At 47.5% G+C, this 20,133-nt stretch overlaps 1 protein-coding gene across 1 annotated transcript; it reads left to right on the forward strand.

Moving 5' to 3' along the window:
* The first annotated feature begins 41 nt into the window (after positions 1 to 41).
* On the forward strand, positions 42 to 18,915 carry LOC121451854 (striatin-interacting protein 1). The gene is made up of 21 exons (XM_041657646.1): positions 42 to 236; positions 3,287 to 3,356; positions 4,052 to 4,126; positions 4,464 to 4,598; positions 4,698 to 4,818; positions 5,833 to 5,901; positions 6,864 to 6,970; positions 7,080 to 7,207; positions 9,527 to 9,709; positions 10,046 to 10,263; positions 11,131 to 11,196; positions 11,301 to 11,364; positions 12,277 to 12,348; positions 13,016 to 13,090; positions 13,262 to 13,359; positions 14,426 to 14,552; positions 14,768 to 14,868; positions 15,569 to 15,635; positions 16,102 to 16,206; positions 16,725 to 16,929; positions 17,997 to 18,915. Exons 1-21 carry the CDS (start codon positions 57 to 59, stop codon positions 18,242 to 18,244), a joined length of 2,514 nt encoding a protein of 837 aa, XP_041513580.1. The 5' UTR covers positions 42 to 56; the 3' UTR covers positions 18,245 to 18,915.
* Positions 18,916 to 20,133: the final 1,218 nt, after the last annotated feature.

Genomic DNA, 20,133 nt, shown 5'->3' on the forward strand with positions numbered 1-20,133 from the left:
AGAGTTGCCTGACGGAGCCCGTCCGAGAATTGAGCCGGGGGTGTGGAGCAGCCAAGATGGAGCCGGCAGCCGCCTGTTCCGGCCCTCTGATTGTGAACAACAAGCAGCCCCAGCCGCCACCTCCTCCTCCGCCTGCCACCGCACAGCCTCCTCCCGGGGCGCCGAGGGCCGCTGGAGGCCTCCTGCCGGGGGGCAAAGCTCGCGAGTTTAACCGCAACCAGCGCAAAGACTCGGAGGTCAGAGCTGCAGGGGGGCGAGGCTGCCACTGGGCTGGTGGCAGAGGGGGTCCCGGCACCGGGGCAGCTTCCGGGCCCAGCCGGGCTTCCGGGTGGCTTGACAGGCGGGCTGGGGGCTGTCACTTTACCGAGAAGCGTGCAGCTAGGGAGACTGGCAGCTCCCGCGGCCCCGGGAAGGGAAGCCCGGAGCGCTGCCTCGAACTCCTCTGCGGCCCGGGGGAAGGTCCTGGAGCCGGGGACAGCAGGTCTGCTCCCGGGGGCGTGGCCTGAGGCACAGTCCTGGGGTACGGAGTTGGTGGTCTGCTCTTAGCCCCTCATCATTTTCGGCCTGTGGTCCTGGACGGGCGGTGGGCCACGCCAGTTGTTAGCGAAGGGGGACCCAGGAGAGTTTAGAGGGCGCTTTAGGACAGAGCTTGTATCTCTAGTGCTGCGTGGCCCGTGTTGTGAGAGAGGCAGAGAGAGAGAGTGAGTCCTGGCTTCCCCTCCAAACTTTAGCCAGTGTAGGATCAGGCCATGGGCAGACACTGACAAGTGTCTGTATGCCCAGTGGACCCAATACTAAATTGTTAAGGATCAGAAGTACCCAAAGAGCGTCGGATTCTCCTTGCTAGTGAGCTGTGATTCCCTTTGCTCGCGCAGTATGGAGCTATTCACCTCGTCCCAAGTTAAAATTCCTCCCACTGCTTCCGTTTGCAGAATTCATGAATGAACACACACCCGTGGCAGCATTTTAGGGCTTCTTAATCAGCACATTCATTCCCAGAGCACTTACTATGCAGTCTCCACCTGGGACAACTCCCAGTGTGATGAGCAGTCAGGCACTTGCTGAGAGGGAATTCCTCATTATCCGAATTTGATGCTCCAGCTCAAACCAGAGATCAATGATACCTCTGAAATTAGTTCCTTTCAAACATTTTTGTTGCAGGCTCGAACCTTGCTAAAACATGTTGCAAATGAACAAGCCCAGAATAGAGAGACTGAGCTTAGAATAGTCTTTTTTGAAAAAGCAGAAGATGGATCCTTTAGGAATCTTTTACTGTGGAACAATGGCTCATCAGTGGCCACTTCTCAGTGATCTTTCAAGTATGGAGGAATATGAAAGTTTAAGTTTGTGAAACACCTTTAATGACCAGACTTATTCAGTTTTTCTGAAGAATAACCCAAGAATTGAACTATACCCCAGACTTTCTCTTTTAAATGTTTTAGGAGGCTGGAGAGATGGTTCCGTGGTTAAAAGCAGTTGCTGCTCTCTTAGAGGACCTGAGCTTGGATCCCAGCACCCATATTGAGCAGCTCACGACTGTCTTTAACTCCAGCTCCTAGGGATCCAGTACCCTCCTTCTGGCCTCTGTGGGAACTTGCATGCATGCATGCACTTAAACACACAGATAGACACATAAGTAAATCTTTAAGAAAATGTTTTAGGGTCGGCAAGATGACTCAGCAGGTAAAGAAGTTTTAAATTTCCCTAACTAGCCCCCAAATAGATAAATACCCTTTCATGCATTTTATTATTTTGTGATGATGAGACTCAAATTCCAAGCCTTGTTCAAGCTTGGCAGACACCGTACTGCCGAGCTACACCCTCAACCTCTATTAGACGTTTTAATTTCTCTTTCTACCCTTTGATTTCACCACAGCCAACATCTGGAAAGCCCGTCAAATAGTGAGATCTGTCTGCTTGTGTTAGAGATGCTGATGCTGCACACGTTTCCTAGTGACAGCTGAAGTCAATGTCTAGAGGACAGGGAGGAGAGCTCAGTATGTGCTATGTCCTCAAAATTAGCCAAGGCAGCCAAGCGGGCTTCCAGTCTCAATACACAGGATGCTGAGGAAGGAGGATCAGAGCTCAAGGCCTGGGCTCCACAGTAAAACCTTGTCTCGACTTAAGTACATTGGGAGGGGATAAGAAAGGGTAATGGATTTGATTGTGAATATGATCACAATACATTATATAATGTATATGAAATTGTCAAAAAAAAGTGGTAAGAAAAGCAGATTTTTGTCATTCCCATTCCGTAAATGAGAACTCAACCTCAGTAATTTGTATTGCTGTTGATTTTATTTGTGTTTTGGTGGTGCTGGGACATGAATCCAGGACTCTACACATGTTAGGTAATCATTCTACCACTGAACTATATCCCTTGCCTAGAAACTCAGTAGCTTGTAAGTGTCCACTGTTGTCCATTACTAAGGAGTAGAGCTATTGTTTGTGGTAAATTATGTCATTTTGTCCATGGTCATTATCTTTCATAAGGTTCTCCCAGACCCAGCCTCCATCTCACTTGCTTCTTCCCCCACCCCCAATGCTGAAGAGTAAGCCTAGGGTCTAGCACATAGTAGGTGAGGTGACCTACACTGACCTCTACCCTCTGCTCTTTCAAGTACATTTTAATCAAGACTAGCTTTATCCATTTTTTTTTTCCTGATCCTCTCTTCCCAGCACAAGGCTTCCAAGATGGCGTGTTCTCAGGAATCACCTATCCCTAACAGATTCTCATTGCATTTTCTCCTGTGTGTGGGAGGAAGGCCAATCTGTTCCGTTTCTGCTTTCTCTGTCTGTCAGTTCTCACTGAAAATTGAGATAAGAGCAAAGTGGCTGAGGGTTTCAGTACTCATTTTGTCCTTAGCTCTTTATAGTCCACAGTTCAGAAAGAAGATATCCGGTGCTGTGTGGAATGGTCAGGCACTGAGCAAAATAGAAGTTTTGTGTTTGTTGTTGAACAGGTGTGTAGTGAATATCATTGTTCAGCAGAACAGAGTTTCTGTTTCCAGGAACTTACCGTCTTATGGAGAGGAGGATGAGTGAAAAAAGGAATCCAGTGAATAATTCTAGTTTAGAGTAGGTGCTTTGAAGGTGAAATACAGGGTGCTGGAGAGGGCTTAAAGGGGACTTCAGCTAGCTCAGGAGACAAAATACTGTGGTAAAAGATGAAAAAAGTAGAGGCAGTAATGTCACGTAGTGCCATAGTGTCTCTGAGGTATTTGTGTTTATCCCTTTGCAAAACACTCAGGAGGATCTTCTGTGTGACGTTCTTTCCATTCATTAGGGCTATTCTGAGTCTCCGGACCTGGAGTTTGAGTATGCTGACACAGACAAGTGGGCTGCAGAGCTCGCAGGTAACGTATAGATAGACCCTTGTCCCATTTGACAGGACTTTTGACTTGGTTCTTAAGAAAATTAAGACTGGATATAATTTTTCTCTATGTATTCCTATTAATGATATCTAAAGCATTAGTTGGTTATTTAACTTGGAATGTGTATTCAGTTATTTTGGATGGTCCTTTATCTTCAGCTGAATTGGTTATCGCCCAGTCCCAGGGTAAGACAGTTAGTGGTACCCTTTGCTGAACAACAACTGGACAGATCTCTAAAGAGTGGTGAGTCCCAGGAATGCTAGCCACTGCACTCAAATCTTTGTACATCTGTCACAGCTAACGTCATCGATCTATAATATAAGGTCAGCATAAGCTGCTTCTCCTGGCTTCACGATCCTTATTCAGGAGGTGACACTGAAACGTATTCAGGGTGATGGTCAGCCTCTGACACAGCACAGTCTAATACATATCATACTAGAAATGCCCAGATTTATGCTCCGCTGACATTCCAGTTAGAGCTTCCAAGTGGCCAGTGTTGTCTGTCGAGTACATGAGAACTCTAAGACCTTCCCCACTAGTAACCAGAGAGGGTAGTCTAAGGATCCCTGTGACTCAGGCAGGAGTATAGTTGGGCTGGAAACAAATGCCTTACTTTCTCTGCTGCACCTGAGAACTGATGTGGAGTGTGGTAATGGTGAGACTTTGTTCTTTGACAGAGCTTTACAGCTATACAGAAGGACCAGAATTCCTGATGAATCGAAAATGCTTTGAGGAGGACTTCCGGATCCATGGTGAGAGCACGTCCCCCCTCTTGGTTCACTTCATATTGCATCAGGAGAGGACAGGGTTTCTCTTCATCATCAGACTGATCTAAGACATCCAGGAACATGAAAAAAAAACTGTTGTACTAGTTGTTCAAGGCCAGATGCAACATGTAGAATGTCACGTGGGCATTCTGGGCATTCTGATGGGAATTCCAGTTCACAGAACAGCAGTGTGGCCTTATCCCTTATGAAGGAGTAACTTGCCTTTCTGGTCCTGTTCCTGACCTGATTTGAAAGATTAGCACAGCCCATTTTATTGTAAGGAATTATGTGGGTTCAGTTATAAGTGTCTCGTGCCCTGCAGTGACAGACAAGAAGTGGACCGAGCTGGATACCAACCAGCACCGTACCCATGCCATGAGGCTTCTGGATGGCTTGGAAGTCACTGCCCGGGAGAAAAGACTCAAGGTGGCTCGAGCAATTCTCTATGTTGCCCAAGGTATTGTGATGATGTCCCCAGGGAACCCTGACACCTCTGCCGGTGACAGTGCCTAGTTGTGTCTGGAGGGTCTTGGTAAGCTCTGCCCTGGGTTTGCAGGTACTTTTGGAGAGTGCAGCTCAGAGGCAGAAGTGCAGTTCTGGATGCGCTACAACATCTTTCTGCTCCTGGAGGTGGGCACGTTCAATGCCTTGGTGGAGCTTCTGAACATGGAAATAGAGTGAGCACTTCTGTTGAGGGCCTAAGTAGGGAAGGGAAGGGGAGGGGATGGGAGGGGAGTAGTGGGAAGTGGGCTAGAGCTTGCAGAACTAACAACATTTGAGACAGCTGAATAGGCCACTTAAGGTGAAGGGTCTCTGTTCTCAGGCTATTTGGAACATATAAGGTTGAATAAGGAAGAAGCTGCTTAATGATTCCTTGGAAAATCATATAGTAGAGAGAGAGATGAGAAAATAAAATAACAGAGAGAGGTGAGAGGTTCCCATGCTGATAGAAAGTAGTGTTGGGTTCCTGTGCTGGGTCCGCATGCTCTGTAATGCTGGAGCATTGGTACCTGGGCAGGTTCCACTCATGCCCAAAACAGTCCTCAGAAGGAAACTGCTCACCTTGAGCACCCCTCTGTATTTTCCCTTCAGCAGGACACCAAGCCCAAACTTAACATGTAGGCACAACAAAGCTTGTCACCTCTGGTCTTCGTGAGCAAGGCAGCTACTGCTCAGTTAAGGATAACAGCCATCATAAATAAGGGAGATTGCTATAAGTTGAAGGCTAGCCTGGTCTACATAGTGAGTTCCAGGGTAGTTAGAGCTACTTAGTGAGATCATATCCAAAGCCAAAGAAACAACAAAATTAAAATCAAATAATTATAGTAGTAACTAAAGGCACTCACCTAGAACTACATCTTCACGCATATGTTCATCCTGTTTTCAGGACATTTTGTATACTGAATCATGTTATGACTCAAATACCGTTATCACCCTGATTCTGTAGATGAGACAACTAGACACAGAGAAATGGACTCTACCTTGTCCACGTATACTAACTAGTAAGCAGGATTCACACTTTAAGACTTGACAGTCTGGTCAAGGGCTTGAGTTCTAAACCACTGTGGTGTCCTAAGGTCTCATGTAAAGCCTAAACGTAGCAGCTTCTTGTTGCCCTGTGGGACAGTACTTGTGAAGGGCATCCTTTATCTCCCTGGCCCTGTCAAGCTGATTTCAGGTCTCCTTTGCAGTAACAGTGCCGCATGCAGCAGTGCAGTGAGGAAGCCTGCCATCTCCCTGGCTGACAGCACAGACCTGAGGTGAGACAAGCTTCAAGTACCCTGAACCAGAGCGTGAGCTCAGAGCAAAGCTGAGCATCTCTTAGCTGTGTGTGCATTCCTGTTGCCCACCAGTCAGCTCAGGTGATAGGCTCACCGGAGTCATTAGTAGGCCCTGATGTCTTAGGGGAGAGAAGGGGCCTGGAAAATCCAGAGGAAATCTCGGCTCAAGTCACTTAATAGAGCAGCTAAGAAATTGGTCATAGAGTATATTTAATGTGGACAAAAACCAGGGCATTGCTCTTGGGCTCCCACCACCCACTGTGCACAGTTTGATCCCATCTATACTGGTTTTCCTGACAATTCAGCCGTGCTTCGTGTCTGTACAGGACTAGAACTGCTAAAGAGAGGGTCCTCTTCCCATGTTGTAGGACTGAATTCTGGTTTTGGAGTTGGAGTGTGATTCTCCTCACTGTAGGCACTGTCTCTGCATTCACTTCCTGCTTCCACTCTCCCCAGAAACTCTGCCTTCCTTCTGATCCTGCCCTGCTTTGACCTCAGTCTCTTCCTCTAGTCAGTTTTGTTTTTTCTCTCCAGGAGGCATAGGGCAGAACATTCTGCAGGCCATTCTTGTTCATATTTGTCGGCTCTGAGTAAACTCTGTTCAGACACTGCAGATACAGAGTGAGTTATAGTCTCGACCCGAGTAAGGATCCTCAGGTGTCGGTTCTCTTCTTGGGTGTCTCTCTGTAACGGCCTTCTACCACATGCATGAGTGTTTACATCTTAGCCAGGGGGTGTGAAAGCCCAACGGTTCCTCCTTCACATTTTGTTTGTTTGAGACAGACTCCATATATGATTTAGGCTAGCCTAGCACTCACTGTGTAGCCCAAGCTGGCCTGAAACTTGAGACCCTCCTGCCTCAGCTTTCCAAGAACTGGTATTACAAGCATATACCCCCACTCCTGGCTGAGAGTGCCCTCGGTCCCCTGTCTTGCGCTTAGGGTTCTGCTCAACATCATGTACCTGATTGTGGAGACTGTTCACCAGGATTGCGAGGGTGATAAGGCCGAGTGGAGAACGATGCGGCAGACCTTCAGAGCTGAGCTAGGTAGGGCCCTGGGGATCCTCTGTTAAGGCCTCACCTGGGAGCTGAGACTGGGGGGCTTTGGTGGGTGCTGTTACTGGCTGGGGTCCTGATATTTTTGAGTCACTTCCAGGGTCTCCCCTGTACAACAATGAGCCATTTGCCATCATGCTATTTGGGATGGTGACCAAATTTTGCAGCGGCCATGCACCCCACTTCCCCATGAAGAAAGTTCTCTTGCTGCTCTGGAAGACCGTATTGGTGAGCACCTTCTTGGGGGCACTCATATGCTAGGAGACGAGGCAGGAAAGGCATCTTTGTACAGTTGGCCCTCTGTACCTGTGGATTCTCATCCATATATGCATCCAAGTGCAGGTCATAGAATGAGGTCTGTAGACTGTACAGACCATGTTGTTATTATTCCCTAACTAGTAGCAGTGATTTACAAAGCTTTAGGTATTACAATCATCTAGGGATGATTTCAAGCTTGCAGAAGTTTATACCTAAGTTATATGCAAGTCCCATTCCATCTTCTGAGGGACGTGATACCTTCCTGTGGGAGAGGGGTGAGGGGAAATTCCTGGGGCCAGTCTCCCATGGATAATGATGAATAACTACATTTCTTGAATACTGAATTATGTGAATATGTAACTACTTAGTTTAAAAAATATTTGTTTAGTGATATTACAGATTGAATCTAGGACCTTGAACATGCTAAGTAAACAGACTATTTACTTACACTGGTACTGTTTTTGCTTATTTATTTACTTATTTCTTATGCATGTGAGTATGCATTTGGTACAGTAACATGCATGCATAGTTGCACACACCCATGCTCAGAGACCAGTTTCCTGCTCTATCTTTCTTTGGCATATTCCCTTATGGCAGGATCTAACTGAACCTGGTGCTAAACTGGCAGCCCTACTACTTCCACTCTGCTGTTGTGGTTACAGGCTAATGTGTGACTTATCTGGCTTTTTACATGGGACTGGGTTTGAAACTCAGATCCTCATCTTTTCAAGGCAGGTGCTCTTACCCATTGAGCCATCTCCTTAGCTGTTTAGTTTCTATTTTGACACAAGGTCTGGTCTTAAACTTGAAATATTCCTGCCTTAGCCTCGTCAGTATCTGCTACCAGGCTCAGTTTTTAAAAAGTTAAAGAAAAGAGATGAAAAAGAAATACAGGGCATGGTGTATGCATGCCTTTAACCGCAGGACTTAGGAGGCAGAGGCAGGCAGATCCCTGTGAGTTTGAGGCCAGCCTGGTCCACAGAGTGAGTTCTAGGACAGCAAGGACTACATGGTAAGACCTTGTCTCAAAAAAGAAAAGAAAAAAAAGCTGAGTAGGGGCAGGCAGGACATAGTCATACTAGATTGACTAGATTGGCTCCCTGACTTTTGTTGAAGCCATTTCTAATCATACAACAGCTCCATCCTCAAACAAGACGCCTCTTGGAGACCCTTCCGAAGCCTATGTTTGTAAAGTGGTTTGAGACAAAGATGGAACTGATATAGTCCACTGGGCAGATGACTTTGGTTACCTGGGTTGAGCTTAGCTTTGAACAGTAGCGCTCACTCTCCAACCCAGTAAGGTGTCTTTTGAAGAAACAAGAGTGAGCCTCTAGCTAGCCTGTTTCCAGAGTGTACTGTGAAGTGGACGGTTTCTCCATGGGAAGGGAATGGACACTGGGTGGACGGGCCATCACCTTTAGGATGGGGGCACTGTCAGATTCCAAACTCAGGGCAAGCAGGGAGTACTTTCTCCAGAGGAACACCATACTAAGTGGGGGGTCTCCCTTTTGCTCTGCAGTCAGAGCTTAGTGAGTTTAGAGCCTCTTAGGGTGTGCACAAGCTTTATCTTGACCAGACCTGCTGGTTCCTCAGGAAGCCTCACTCAGGCTGAGAGGAAGCTGAGTTACTTAGACACAGTGGCACTGAGCAGCCACAGTGACTGCCGGGCTAGAGCTTGAGCTTCTAGTGAATTTACACAGGAGGGTTTTTTGTATATTATTTTACTTGAGCAACACATAGTATGCTTTAGTTTTGTTTGGAAGACTGACATGTACGGCCTTGAAGCATTAGTCTGCTGACATTTCTAAGAACTGGCTCTACTCTAGTTTTTGTCTGTTTGGTTTAAAAACATAGTCTCTGTGTAGCCTTGAGTAGCCTGGAACTTGCTATATGCACCAGGCTGAACTTAAAATTATGGTGATTCTCCTGCTTCTGCCTCAGAAGAGTTGGGATTATAAGTTATGTGCCACCACACCCTGCTCAATCTGCTTCTTTTTAAAATTAGAGACTATATCATATGTACAGAATTGCATGTATCATGTGTCAGCTTCCACCAGCTGGTGTTTTATTTTTTTCTTGCTCCCTTTTCTCTTGTTCCTTGTACAGAGCACTGAATTCTTGGATGCCTTTAGTTTTGTTTTTTTTTTGTTTTTTGTTTTTTTTTGTCCAAGGGTGGGTCTTTATGAGTCTCTATAAGGTGTGGGTTCTGATGGTGTCGTGCGTGCTTGTTAGCAAAATGATATCACCAAGGACATGGTGACCTAGGCTCTGCATCTCCGTTTTACACAGTGCACACTAGGTGGCTTTGAGGAGCTGCAGAGCATGAAGGCTGAGAAGCGTGCTCTCCTTGGCCTTCCCCCACTGCCTGAGGACAGCATCAAGGTGATCCGCAACATGAGGGCTGCCTCCCCACCAGCTTCTGCTTCAGACCTGATTGAGCAGCAGCAGAAACGGGGCCGGCGAGAACACAAGGTGAGGCAACAGAGGACCCCAGGACTCCTGAGAGATCTCAGAGTACATGGAGTGGGTGGGAGCGCATGCTCCTGAGGTAAGCTGGATATTAGAAATCAGCTCCCATCAGGCTGCATGTCTCCAGCCCCAGGCCTGTGTATAGTGGATCCTTAGATCCAGGCAGCTCATGAGGTGCTGGGGCAGGAAGTGGTCTGTCACTCTAGTCTTAGCTCCTTCTCTGTATTCGCTGGTGTCACAGCTCCCTATCTGATATCTTTCTGTTCCATGTGAACTGTTTCCCTCTGCCATCATCTCTTTAGTTGGCTAGCTTTCTTAGCTCCCTCCCCTTGCTTTCAGGCTCTGATAAAGCAGGACAATTTAGATGCCTTCAATGAGCGGGATCCCTATAAGGCTGATGACGCTCGAGAAGAGGAAGAGGAGAATGATGATGACAACAGCCTGGAGGGGGAGACGTTTCCCCTTGAGCGAGATGAGGTGATGCCTCCCCCACTACAGCACCCTCAGACTGACAGACTCACCTGCCCAAAAGGGCTCCCTTGGGCTCCCAAGGTCAGGTGAGTCTCAAGTTCTAGAGCAGTCTTGAAGTGAGCCCTCAAATCCTCAGTCCAGTGCTGACCCGAGCTCCTCTGCAAGGCTTAGATGACCTTAAGTTGTTCTGTGCCGTCGGGGTTGCTTCTGGGAGGATGGCCTTGCTGACGTGACATAAAACAACCCAGTGCAGCTCTTGCTTCAGTAATTTGAACTGGTCAAACTCAAGAGTTAAGAGAGGGAAAAAAATAAAATGTGTATTTAGGCAAACCTATCCCCACTCATATTGGAGTTGTATATGGCATTTTATATAAAATGATAGATGAAGAGTTTCACAAAACCACTTAATGCATTGAGCAGTATCCTTGGAAGTCAGAGGGGAAGGTAGCTGAAGATGTGGATCTTTATAGGCAGCAGCTCAATGAATAGATGTGTATATAAACTGATGTAAAGGGGCGAGTCCTCAGCTTTCTGGATATTGTGAGTAGAATGTAGAACAGGTCACCCCAAAGCCAAGGTGCTTCTGTTGAGACAAGAAAATGACCTTTTTGAAGTCTATAGCTCATATCTCTCAAACTTCTTGGTGTCTGAAAGTATTAAATATTACTATTGTTAGAATAATTTGTGCTTTTAAGTTTAATATACCTCCCTGAATTTGAGTCAGCTAGCCATGAATATTATAGAAATATAAACATCAAGTTTATAAACCCAACAAAATTATATAAAAAATCAAAGTAGCTGGAATTCAGATTTTTTTCCCCTTATTGTAAGAGATCTTTTCTTGTCTTGAAATCACAATTTGGAGCTGCTTTGTCTGTTAGAACACAGGCCTGTGACAGTAGCACCCCTTGAGATGGAACTTGATAAAATGTCCCTCTTCCTTCCTGTGGTAGAGAGAAAGATATCGAGATGTTCCTTGAATCCAGCCGCAGCAAGTTCATAGGCTACACTCTGGGCAGGTGAGTGTGATCTGAATTCCTTTGAAGTTCACTCACCTGGCCTTGGGGCAGCGGGCAGGTGTGTGGGTGTCTGGGCTCAGCACAAGGTCTTCTTTATTCTCCAGTGACACCAACACAGTGGTGGGGCTGCCAAGGCCAATCCACGAAAGCATCAAGACACTGAAACAAGTAAGTGGCCCAAAGGGAACTTTTGGCCTTTGGTCCCAGGTGAACAAGTGAGAAGGGACAAGCCTTTCAGGTTATTGTTTGCCAGCAATAGCCTGGGAAGCACCTCTTCTTAGCTGTGATGTCTTTTAGGGGTGTGTTATACACCAGCCTCAGAGTTCAAGACGCCTGTAAGTAGTGTAGCCTTCCCTTTGCCTGAGCCAAGTTTGAAGATTTGAGAGGAGTTGCCGGCGGAGATGACATTGTCAGCTTCGCTGTCCATGGAATGGCTGGGGAGCAAGGCTTATGAGCACCATTGTGGCTGTGCTAAGAGCATACTGTAGGAATCGGGCAGCTTCAGTTACCCAGTTCCAGACAGAGAGCTACAGGCAGGCAGGACACAGGCTCTCGGCGGGCAGCCAGGTGGAGTCTAAAGACAGGGCTGGGGCCAAGAATATCATGTTTTTCTCCATGCTCACTGCTTGTGGGAGCTGTGGGTGTAAGGATGAGGTGGGGGAAGACACCAGGGATCAGGAGGAGTACTTCTAATGTATTTGGATGTAATAGTTTTACGTCCAGTTTTGAAATTAGTAGTACCAAATGGTCTCTGCAGCTAGGATTTTGAGCACACAGTTTTGCCTCTGATGTCTTTTCCCCTGTCATTTTTGCTTTTGGAAGCCCTTTCCCCCACTTTAGTTTGCGTTTTGCTTATTGACTATGAACTTACTTTTTACAGAGGCTGTCAGAAGTAGATGCCTCCTTAGAAAGCTATTATAAGTCTGCAGTTTCATAGGGATCTGTGATGTGACTTAACTCTCTCTCAGAAGACCAGAATAAAATCTTGGATCTTTGCCAGTGTGTGTGGGCAGGTGAGGGGGAGTGTGGCCAGAGAATAAGGGTGTTTTTCTCAGCACCTCCTCTCCTGCCCCTCTTCAGCACAAGTACACGTCGATTGCAGAGGTCCAGGCACAGATGGAGGAGGAATTCCTTCGCTCTCCTCTCTCAGGGGTGAGTTAAGAGGCCTACAGCCATAGAGTTCCCAACTGCTCTCAGTCTCTGAGCTGGGCCTGGCCCACAAAGCTGCTCCTGAGCTTGGCCTCTCCTTGAAGAGATTCCGGTCCATGTCCTGCTCTTTCAGTCCCTGAACAACAAGCAACTTGAGCACAAAACTTGATCTCTTGGTGCTTTGTTCCCTTCCTGTGACAGATAGGCCTTTCTCTGTTATTTACTTGTTTGTTTATTTGAGATAACATCTATATATAACCCAGGTGGCTTCACTATACAGCTCAGACTGGCCTCGTAAACACCAGTCTCAGCCTAACCAGTGCTGGGGTTACATGTGTTACTATGGTACCTTATGAAGAATGTTATAATAAAAATTAACTAGACTGGGCTGGAGAGATGGCTCAGAGGTTAAGAGCACTGGTTGCTCTTGCAGAAGTCCTGATTTCAATTCCCAGCAACCACATGGTGGCTCACAGTCATCTATAATGAGTTTTGGTATGCAGGCATACATATGCAGGCAGAACACCATGCACAAAAAGAATTAACTAAACTGTTGCAAGTGAGGCTCCTGGCATCATCATTAGTGTCACTCTTCACTTTGCTGCTTAGAGGGTCTAGCTCAGGAGACTGTACCTGGATGTAGGTTTTGTATCTGTGACTTGTATTAAAGGGAGAAGAGGAAGTTGAGCAAGTTCCTGCAGAAACCCTCTACCAAGGCTTGCTCCCCAGCCTGCCTCAGTATATGGTGAGTGCTCTGTGTCTGGGACCAGTCTTGGGGCCTATCAGTAGGCATCTGTGGTGAGATACCCCATAGGCTGGTCTCCTTAACCCCTGCAGACCTGCAGGAGTCCCACTTCTCAGGATTCCATTATGGTCCTGGGCTCTGATGCCCATCTAAGTGGTCTGCTTTTCCCAGATTGCCCTCCTGAAGATCCTACTGGCTGCAGCTCCCACATCAAAAGCCAAAACAGACTCAATCAATATCCTGGCAGATGTTCTGCCTGAGGAGATGCCGTGAGTATCAGTGCTATCAGTGGGTAGAAGGAAGAGGGCCAGTGTTTTTCAGGTTGCTTTCTTTTGTTGGTCCAGCTTTGCTACTTAAGTCCAGGGTATTTCTGATTCAGACGAAGGGAACTACTGGATAAGTTTCCCTGGGTAGAGAAATAGCTTAGCCTGAATCCCAGCACGGACTGTCACCGAGTGAACTTCTCAGTAAATTAGGAATGCCAGTTTTCCTTTGTAAAATAGATGGGGCAGTGAACTTCTCAGCCCTCCTAGAAACATGTGGTTGGCACACCCTGCATGGGAGAGGTAACTTCTGGTCTGCTTGTTAGCCACCACAGAGCCTGTACTGGTGTGGAGTCTCTCCTGCTGGCCAGTGAACTGGCAGGCTGAATCCTGGCAAATGTCAGAGGAGAGAGTGGAACTCCAGGGTTTGTTCACCTCTGGCTGACAGATCTTTCCATGAGAGAGAACAGCCTGAGACTGTACTACACTGAGAAAGGACCCAGGCCCACACCTGATTGGCCTGCTGGCCAGGAGTGCCTTGTTCTGAGTGGATCCCCCCTGATCTGGTGGTGATGGCCAGGTGAGGGAGATTGGCTCCTACCACAGGGAGGTTCACAGAAAGTAGGCCGTCTTGATAATGAAATACTGTGTTCCTCTTCTGAAGATTTGAAACAGCTGTAACTCAGTGTTTCCTAAATTTATCCAACTTCAGGATCCCCATCTTACCACTGTAGAGTAAAACCTCTCCGCACACTGGTGTTCCACAGAACATGCTTTGGGGAACTCAAGTTAGTAGGGTGGCCAAAGCTTAGGGAGAATTTAGAGAAGTTCCTTTTTTGGAGGAGAAGCAGAGAAAGGGACTGAGAGTGTTTTGGGTGGCATCATGGGAAGACAGACATTGTGCCAAGCTGGATCGCTTAGGAGATGGGTAGGTGGATACCTAAGGCTGACCTCTGAAATGTTTGTGAGGTGTGAGCCTTTGGCAGACGGTTGTGGACTCCATCCCCACTGTGGACACCTAGGAAGAAGGTGCCGTGCTCGCTGGTGACTCACCAGGCCCTTCTGTTTCTAGCACCACAGTGTTACAGAGCATGAAGCTGGGGGTAGATGTGAACCGCCACAAGGAGGTCATCGTCAAGGCCATTTCTGCCGTGCTGCTGCTGCTGCTCAAGCACTTTAAGTTGAACCATGTCTACCAGGTACCTGTAGGGTCTGTCTGCCTTCTTGTGCACTGGACCAGCGCCCCAGTCTGTGCTGCTCTTGCCCAAGAGAATAGGGCTTGGCTTTTGATTCCACTTGAGCTCTGCATGAGCATTCTAATGTGAGATTCTCCAGCCAGGCTTGGCTTTTTATCTCTAGAGGAAAGAAAATAAGGTCCCAAAGGGCATGTTTATTTATCTTCTCTTGGTTTCAGTTTGAATACATGGCCCAACACCTGGTCTTTGCCAACTGCATCCCTTTGATCCTGAAGTTCTTCAATCAAAACATCATGTCCTACATCACTGCCAAGAACAGGTGATGAGTACCAGGGGCCAAGAAAGGGTGGTATAGCTAGATGGCAGGACTTCCAGCTGGGCTCTCCGTTGAGACTGTTCAGCAGACATTTTCTGAGCATCTGTGGGTTAGTACTTTGCTAGGCAGTCAGGAGACAAAGTGAGTGACAGCGTGTCAATTTTGAGGTTGGCTATTCTCGTGTCTTTCTGTTTGACCAGGAGACTCTGTCCGAGGCTCTAGAATTGCCCTCACTACCACTCTGTTCTTCTTCCCTTTCCCTCCCAGTTCTCTGTAAGGAGCTTGGCCTTGTGCACTGTAAAGCACTGTCTGATTCTTAGCACCCACCTTGTGCCAGCTGTACCTGACAGCACCTGCTTATCGGTGTAGACTTCACAAGGGAAGTGTCTGGCTAGCTGTGGCTTCTAAGAGGGCTTGTCATAAATCTTATCATAAGTCTTGAGCCCTACCTCCCCGATTTGTGTTACGGGGAAAGCTGCAGTAGTGTGTCCCTGCCTTGCAGTTACGAATTAGATTACAAACTGGTCCAGTCACAGGGAAACTGTACACGTATTGTAGTAGATGTTTTTTCATCTTACGGTCAGGGAGACTGGGTTAGAGCAAGCAAGCTAGATTGCTACTTCTGCTTCAACTGAACCATGGCTACTCTGGCAGACCCAGCCTTTGCTCACGATGAGCACCTGGGTCTTGTTGCGTTCTGTAGCATTTCTGTCCTGGATTACCCTCACTGCGTGGTCAATGAGCTTCCAGAGCTAACTGCAGAGAGTCTGGTGAGTGGCTGGGATCCCTTGGCTATCCCTTTGCTATGCTATGAGGCTTGCCTCCCCCACATAGATAGAGGTGTCTTCCAGAAGAGGTCACCAGAAATGGCCTTAAAGTCGGGGAGGGGTGTTGTACAGCAGAGCGATTGGGGGCGGAGGTAGGGCTAGTAAAGGAGTATGTCCGGCAGGGGCTGCTGACCTAGAATTTGCCTACTCTAGTTGCTTGCATCTTCCCATTAAAGTCTGGGGCCATGGTCCCTAGTTTTGTGGCCCATGTTTCCTGCATTAAAAGTCTGTTAAGTTCTTGTTTCTCTGTCAACTTGTGGGGTGGAGTTTCCCTTTGGCTGTGAGACAAGGGAACTTTGTGCTAGAAGCATTGAAACATGGCCGCTGTCGTGTATTTGTCAAGGCCTTTGGACACTGCTGAGCAGCCTGTAGCTGTGAGAGCTGTGATGTCTCTGGCTTTTCCTTGCAGGAAGCAGGGGACAACAACCAGTTTTGCTGGAGGAACCTCTTTTCCTGCATCAACCTGCTTCGGATCTTGAACAAGCTAACGAAGTGGAAACATTCAAGGACCATGGTGAGTCAGTGCTGAGGCGTCCTGGAACTGGGGTCTCATAGAGCACTGCCACATGCTATACTTCTCCTCAGCTGGGACAGGGAGTCCTCAGGGTAGGCTGGTGAGAAGCATTGTCCTCCCTCAGACTTCTGGTTCTTTGCTGAGTAGAACTGGAAGTTGGAAGAGATTCCCAGTCATGCCCTGAAACAGATACCTTTCCCCCCTCACAATACTTTTCCATAGCCTCTTGATCCTGATTGGGAAATGATAGTCAGGAGTCCAAGAGCAGCTTTAACCCTGGGATGCCTTTGGGACAGGGCAGGTCCATGAGTTCTCAGAAATTAGATTACAGAGTGATTCATAATTAGGGTGACCAACCTTTGTGGTTTGCCTGTAAGTTCCATGTACCAGCAAGCAGGGAGTTCAAGAGAAACTGCATGGCTTGTGGCCCTGTTCCTACCCCAGAAGGGTTAAGTGACCATGTAGTGGCACACCCACCTATTCCTTTCCTCATCATCGCTGCCACTGTGCCTGCCCAGATGCTGGTGGTGTTCAAGTCGGCACCCATCCTGAAGCGGGCCCTAAAGGTGAAGCAAGCCATGATGCAGCTCTACGTGCTAAAGCTGCTCAAAGTGCAGACCAAGTACTTAGGGCGACAGTGGCGCAAGAGCAACATGAAGACAATGTCTGCCATCTACCAGAAGGTGCGACATCGGCTGAACGATGACTGGGCGTATGGCAACGGTGAGGCACTTTGAAACAGGGTTGGGAGAGGGTGGGACAAGGTGCACTTTTGACTCCTTGCCTGTGGTACCTTAGTTGTCTCCGCCCTGAGGCACAGAAAGGGGCCTGGCTCTAGTTTTTGTGGCCCCAAAAGGGAGCTCTATGTAAGACTTTGGAAAGCTTCTCAGTGTCTGTGCTCATCCATTTCTCTGTCTCTCCATTCTAAGTCATGTCATTTCTAGAAATTGCCATAACATTCTGCCTGTCTTCATCCTTGTTGCAGCTGCCTTCTGGCTGCCTAAATTCAAGAGTTCCTGACCGGCTCTGATTCTAGTTTCTGTTTCTGGTTTGACTCCTGTAATCTTTTCAACATACCCACCCTATACTGTTGCCTCCTGAGTAAAATTCCTGGTTAACTTCTTATTTCCCTTAGGAATGAAGTCAAACACTAAGACAGGGAAAGGACACTCACTCATTTCCCTGCTCGCATAGTCCACCACTTTCTTTTCAAACCTATTATTATCTGCTGGCAGCCGGTCTCTGTCACACCCAGGACTCTAGGCACAGAGTAGGATCCCTCAGTGTGCCCTCTGTCAGAATAGACTGCACTTAGTCCCTGAACCTTCCTGTTTCCGGGTCTCTGGATACCTATGGTATCTTGTCTCCGTCTAACTGCTGTCTGGGTGTTGTTTGTTACATTGTTACAGTCACAGCACTGCAACACTGTATCCAGCATCTGGGCTCAAGTTAGCACATGACATCTTGTCAGGGAGGTGAGGGGAGGGACAAATGAGGGAGTCTCAGGGCTGCACTTCTGTCCCCTGGAACCAAGGAGACTTAATGTTTAGAAAAGTGTTTTTTCCAGGGGCTCTCGTCTGAGTCTACATATTTTAGAGAACAAGCCTCTTTCTCAGTAGTTCTGGATTTTTCTCCTTATATTTGTCTGTCCTCTACTTCTGGGAAAGAATTTCTATTCATCTTCCTGAGGATGGGGCTTGGAAGTAATCTCCTGTTAAAGATCATAGTCTTACTCATGGGGAGCTACTATAGGGCTGGACTCCTAACTGAGATTTTTTGCTTTGTCCCAGATCTTGATGCCCGGCCTTGGGACTTCCAGGCAGAGGAGTGTGCTCTCCGTGCCAACATTGAACGCTTCAATGCCCGGCGCTATGACCGGACCCACAGCAACCCTGACTTCTTGCCAGTGGACAATTGCCTGCAGAGCGTTTTGGGCCAGCGGGTAGATCTACCTGAGGACTTCCAGATGAACTATGACCTGTGGCTAGAAAGGGAGGTCTTCTCTAAGCCTATTTCCTGGGAAGAGTTGCTGCAGTGAGGACTGAAACTTCATCTCATCACCCGTGAGGGACTGTCCTCATCATTGCTGCAGTTCTCGTCATGCCCTCCAGATGGCAGCACAGCTCCATTGAGTCCTTACAGCCAGCCCTGGGCCTGTGAGGACGGCTAGGCTGACCTCTGCCTGACTCCCAGCATCCTACTCAGGAGCAGTCACCTCCAAGCTGGAATCTACTCTTTCTCCACTTTTCCAGTTTCTACCCTCCCTTCTTGGTCATGACTGATTGCAACTTATTTCACAATTAGCCGTAGGCTGGGAAAAGCTGAGACGGGCCTTGCATCCCTTCTCATCAGCAACTGAATCTCAAGGTCACACTGACTCCTGAGCAGTTTTGACATGTCGGTTGGTCAAGACGGAGAGATTGGTGTGAGGGTCAAGAACTGAAAACTGACACTTTGGTTGTGCTCTGGGGGTGACATGCCATTCCAGCATCCTGGGGAGTTTGTCCAGAAGTGATAGAAACCACAGCTTCTGCACCCTGATTTTGGATGTGATCAAAGATAGAGCAAGGCTTCCCGAAGTCAGAGGTGCCATTTTCCTCTTGATTGCCATGGCCTGTAAATATATAAAATTCTCTGTGTTCTCTTGTGTCATGGTGGGGTTTTTAATGTGTTTGTGTATTCTGTTTACATTAAAAGAAAGCAAAACTATCCCTGTTGTTGTCTATATAGGCTCTGGGGGCTAGGGTTGTAGCTCAGGGTAGAGTGCTTGATTGGCAGGTAAAAAGCCCCAGGTTTGGTCCCCAGCACCACATGGCAGTGCATACTTGTAATCTCAGCACTTGAGAGGTGGAAGCAGGAGAATCAAAGGTTCCAGGTCATCCTTGTCTACATAATTCAAGGCTAGCCTAGGCTGCATGAGATTCTCAGAAATATGGTCTGAAAATCTCCAGTTCTCAAGGACCACTTCCCACCAGCATGAGAGGCCACCCACTTGCCTGCCTGCCTGCCTCTCCTATCTAGTGTGGAGGGAAGGAGAAATTGGTACTTTGATCATCTGCCCACATCAGTCTAGGATTGCTTTAGTGTGTGGGTCACTGTAGTTCTACTACTTACTGGCCTTGCTATAGTTTCTATAGAAAACTCAGGTTTCTCTGGATCACACTCCTGAGTGTCCTCAGTCAAGCTAGTTAGTGCTCAGTTAAAGAGGAGTCAGTTGATTGGAACAGAGGTGTTGGGGACAAAGAGGAAAGTTGTATGCCCTCGGGAATCTGTCATGGTGGGAGAGTGGTGGAGAAAGTGTGTAACTTCTATGGCTAAGGAAGAAACAAGGGAAATGTGTCCGTTTGAGTCCTGGGACCTCACTTGGCTCAGGTACCTGATCATGTCTGCCTCAACCTTCTTTTCCTTCAGATTTATCCTCATTGTGACTTTAGCGACAGGGCTGGGTTTTTTTTTTTTTTTCATAATTCCAAGAAGCTCCCTGAAGGCAACATGCATGAGGTCTTAAATCTCTAAGGGGGAGAGGGTCTTGACTGATAAAGGAAATATTCCAGGACAAGTCTGTTCTGTGGATATTTAGATTCAATGCCTGCTAGGTCTGTGACCTGCTAAGCCGCATGCTTTAATGTGGGTGCATGGTTAATAATAGGTGGAAGGGTCAGAGCTTAAAAGTCACAGAGCCTTATGGGATGGAGAGGCCCTATGATTGGCTCTTTTCCTCCAAAGTAACTGCGCAGGACAAACAAGCCCTATCATTCTTGTGTGCATAGTGGATCCGTTGCTGCTTGCATGCATGGTGGATCTGCTGCTGCTTGCATGCATGGTGGATCTGCTGCTGCTTGCATGCATGGTGGATCTGCTGCTGCTTGTGTGCGTGTTGGACCTACTGTTGCTTGTATGCATGTTGGACCTACTGTTGCTTGTATA

This window comes from Microtus oregoni, unplaced genomic scaffold (assembly GCF_018167655.1).
Source record: "Microtus oregoni isolate MIOR12 unplaced genomic scaffold, Mior012 000000F_ref0000247, whole genome shotgun sequence".
In the NCBI taxonomy this organism is placed as follows: domain Eukaryota; kingdom Metazoa; phylum Chordata; class Mammalia; order Rodentia; family Cricetidae; genus Microtus; species Microtus oregoni.

Excerpts from the sequence above, each read along its gene's own strand:
- LOC121451854 (XM_041657646.1), top strand. The coding sequence starts at position 57 with ATGGAGCCGGCAGCCGCCTGTTCCGGCCCTCTGATTGTGAACAACAAG. Across the intron at positions 13,091-13,261 it reads CCAGCCTGCCTCAGTATATG|ATTGCCCTCCTGAAGATCCT; the intron begins GTGAGTGCTCTG and ends TGCTTTTCCCAG. Across the intron at positions 13,360-14,425 it reads GTTCTGCCTGAGGAGATGCC|CACCACAGTGTTACAGAGCA; the intron begins GTGAGTATCAGT and ends TTCTGTTTCTAG.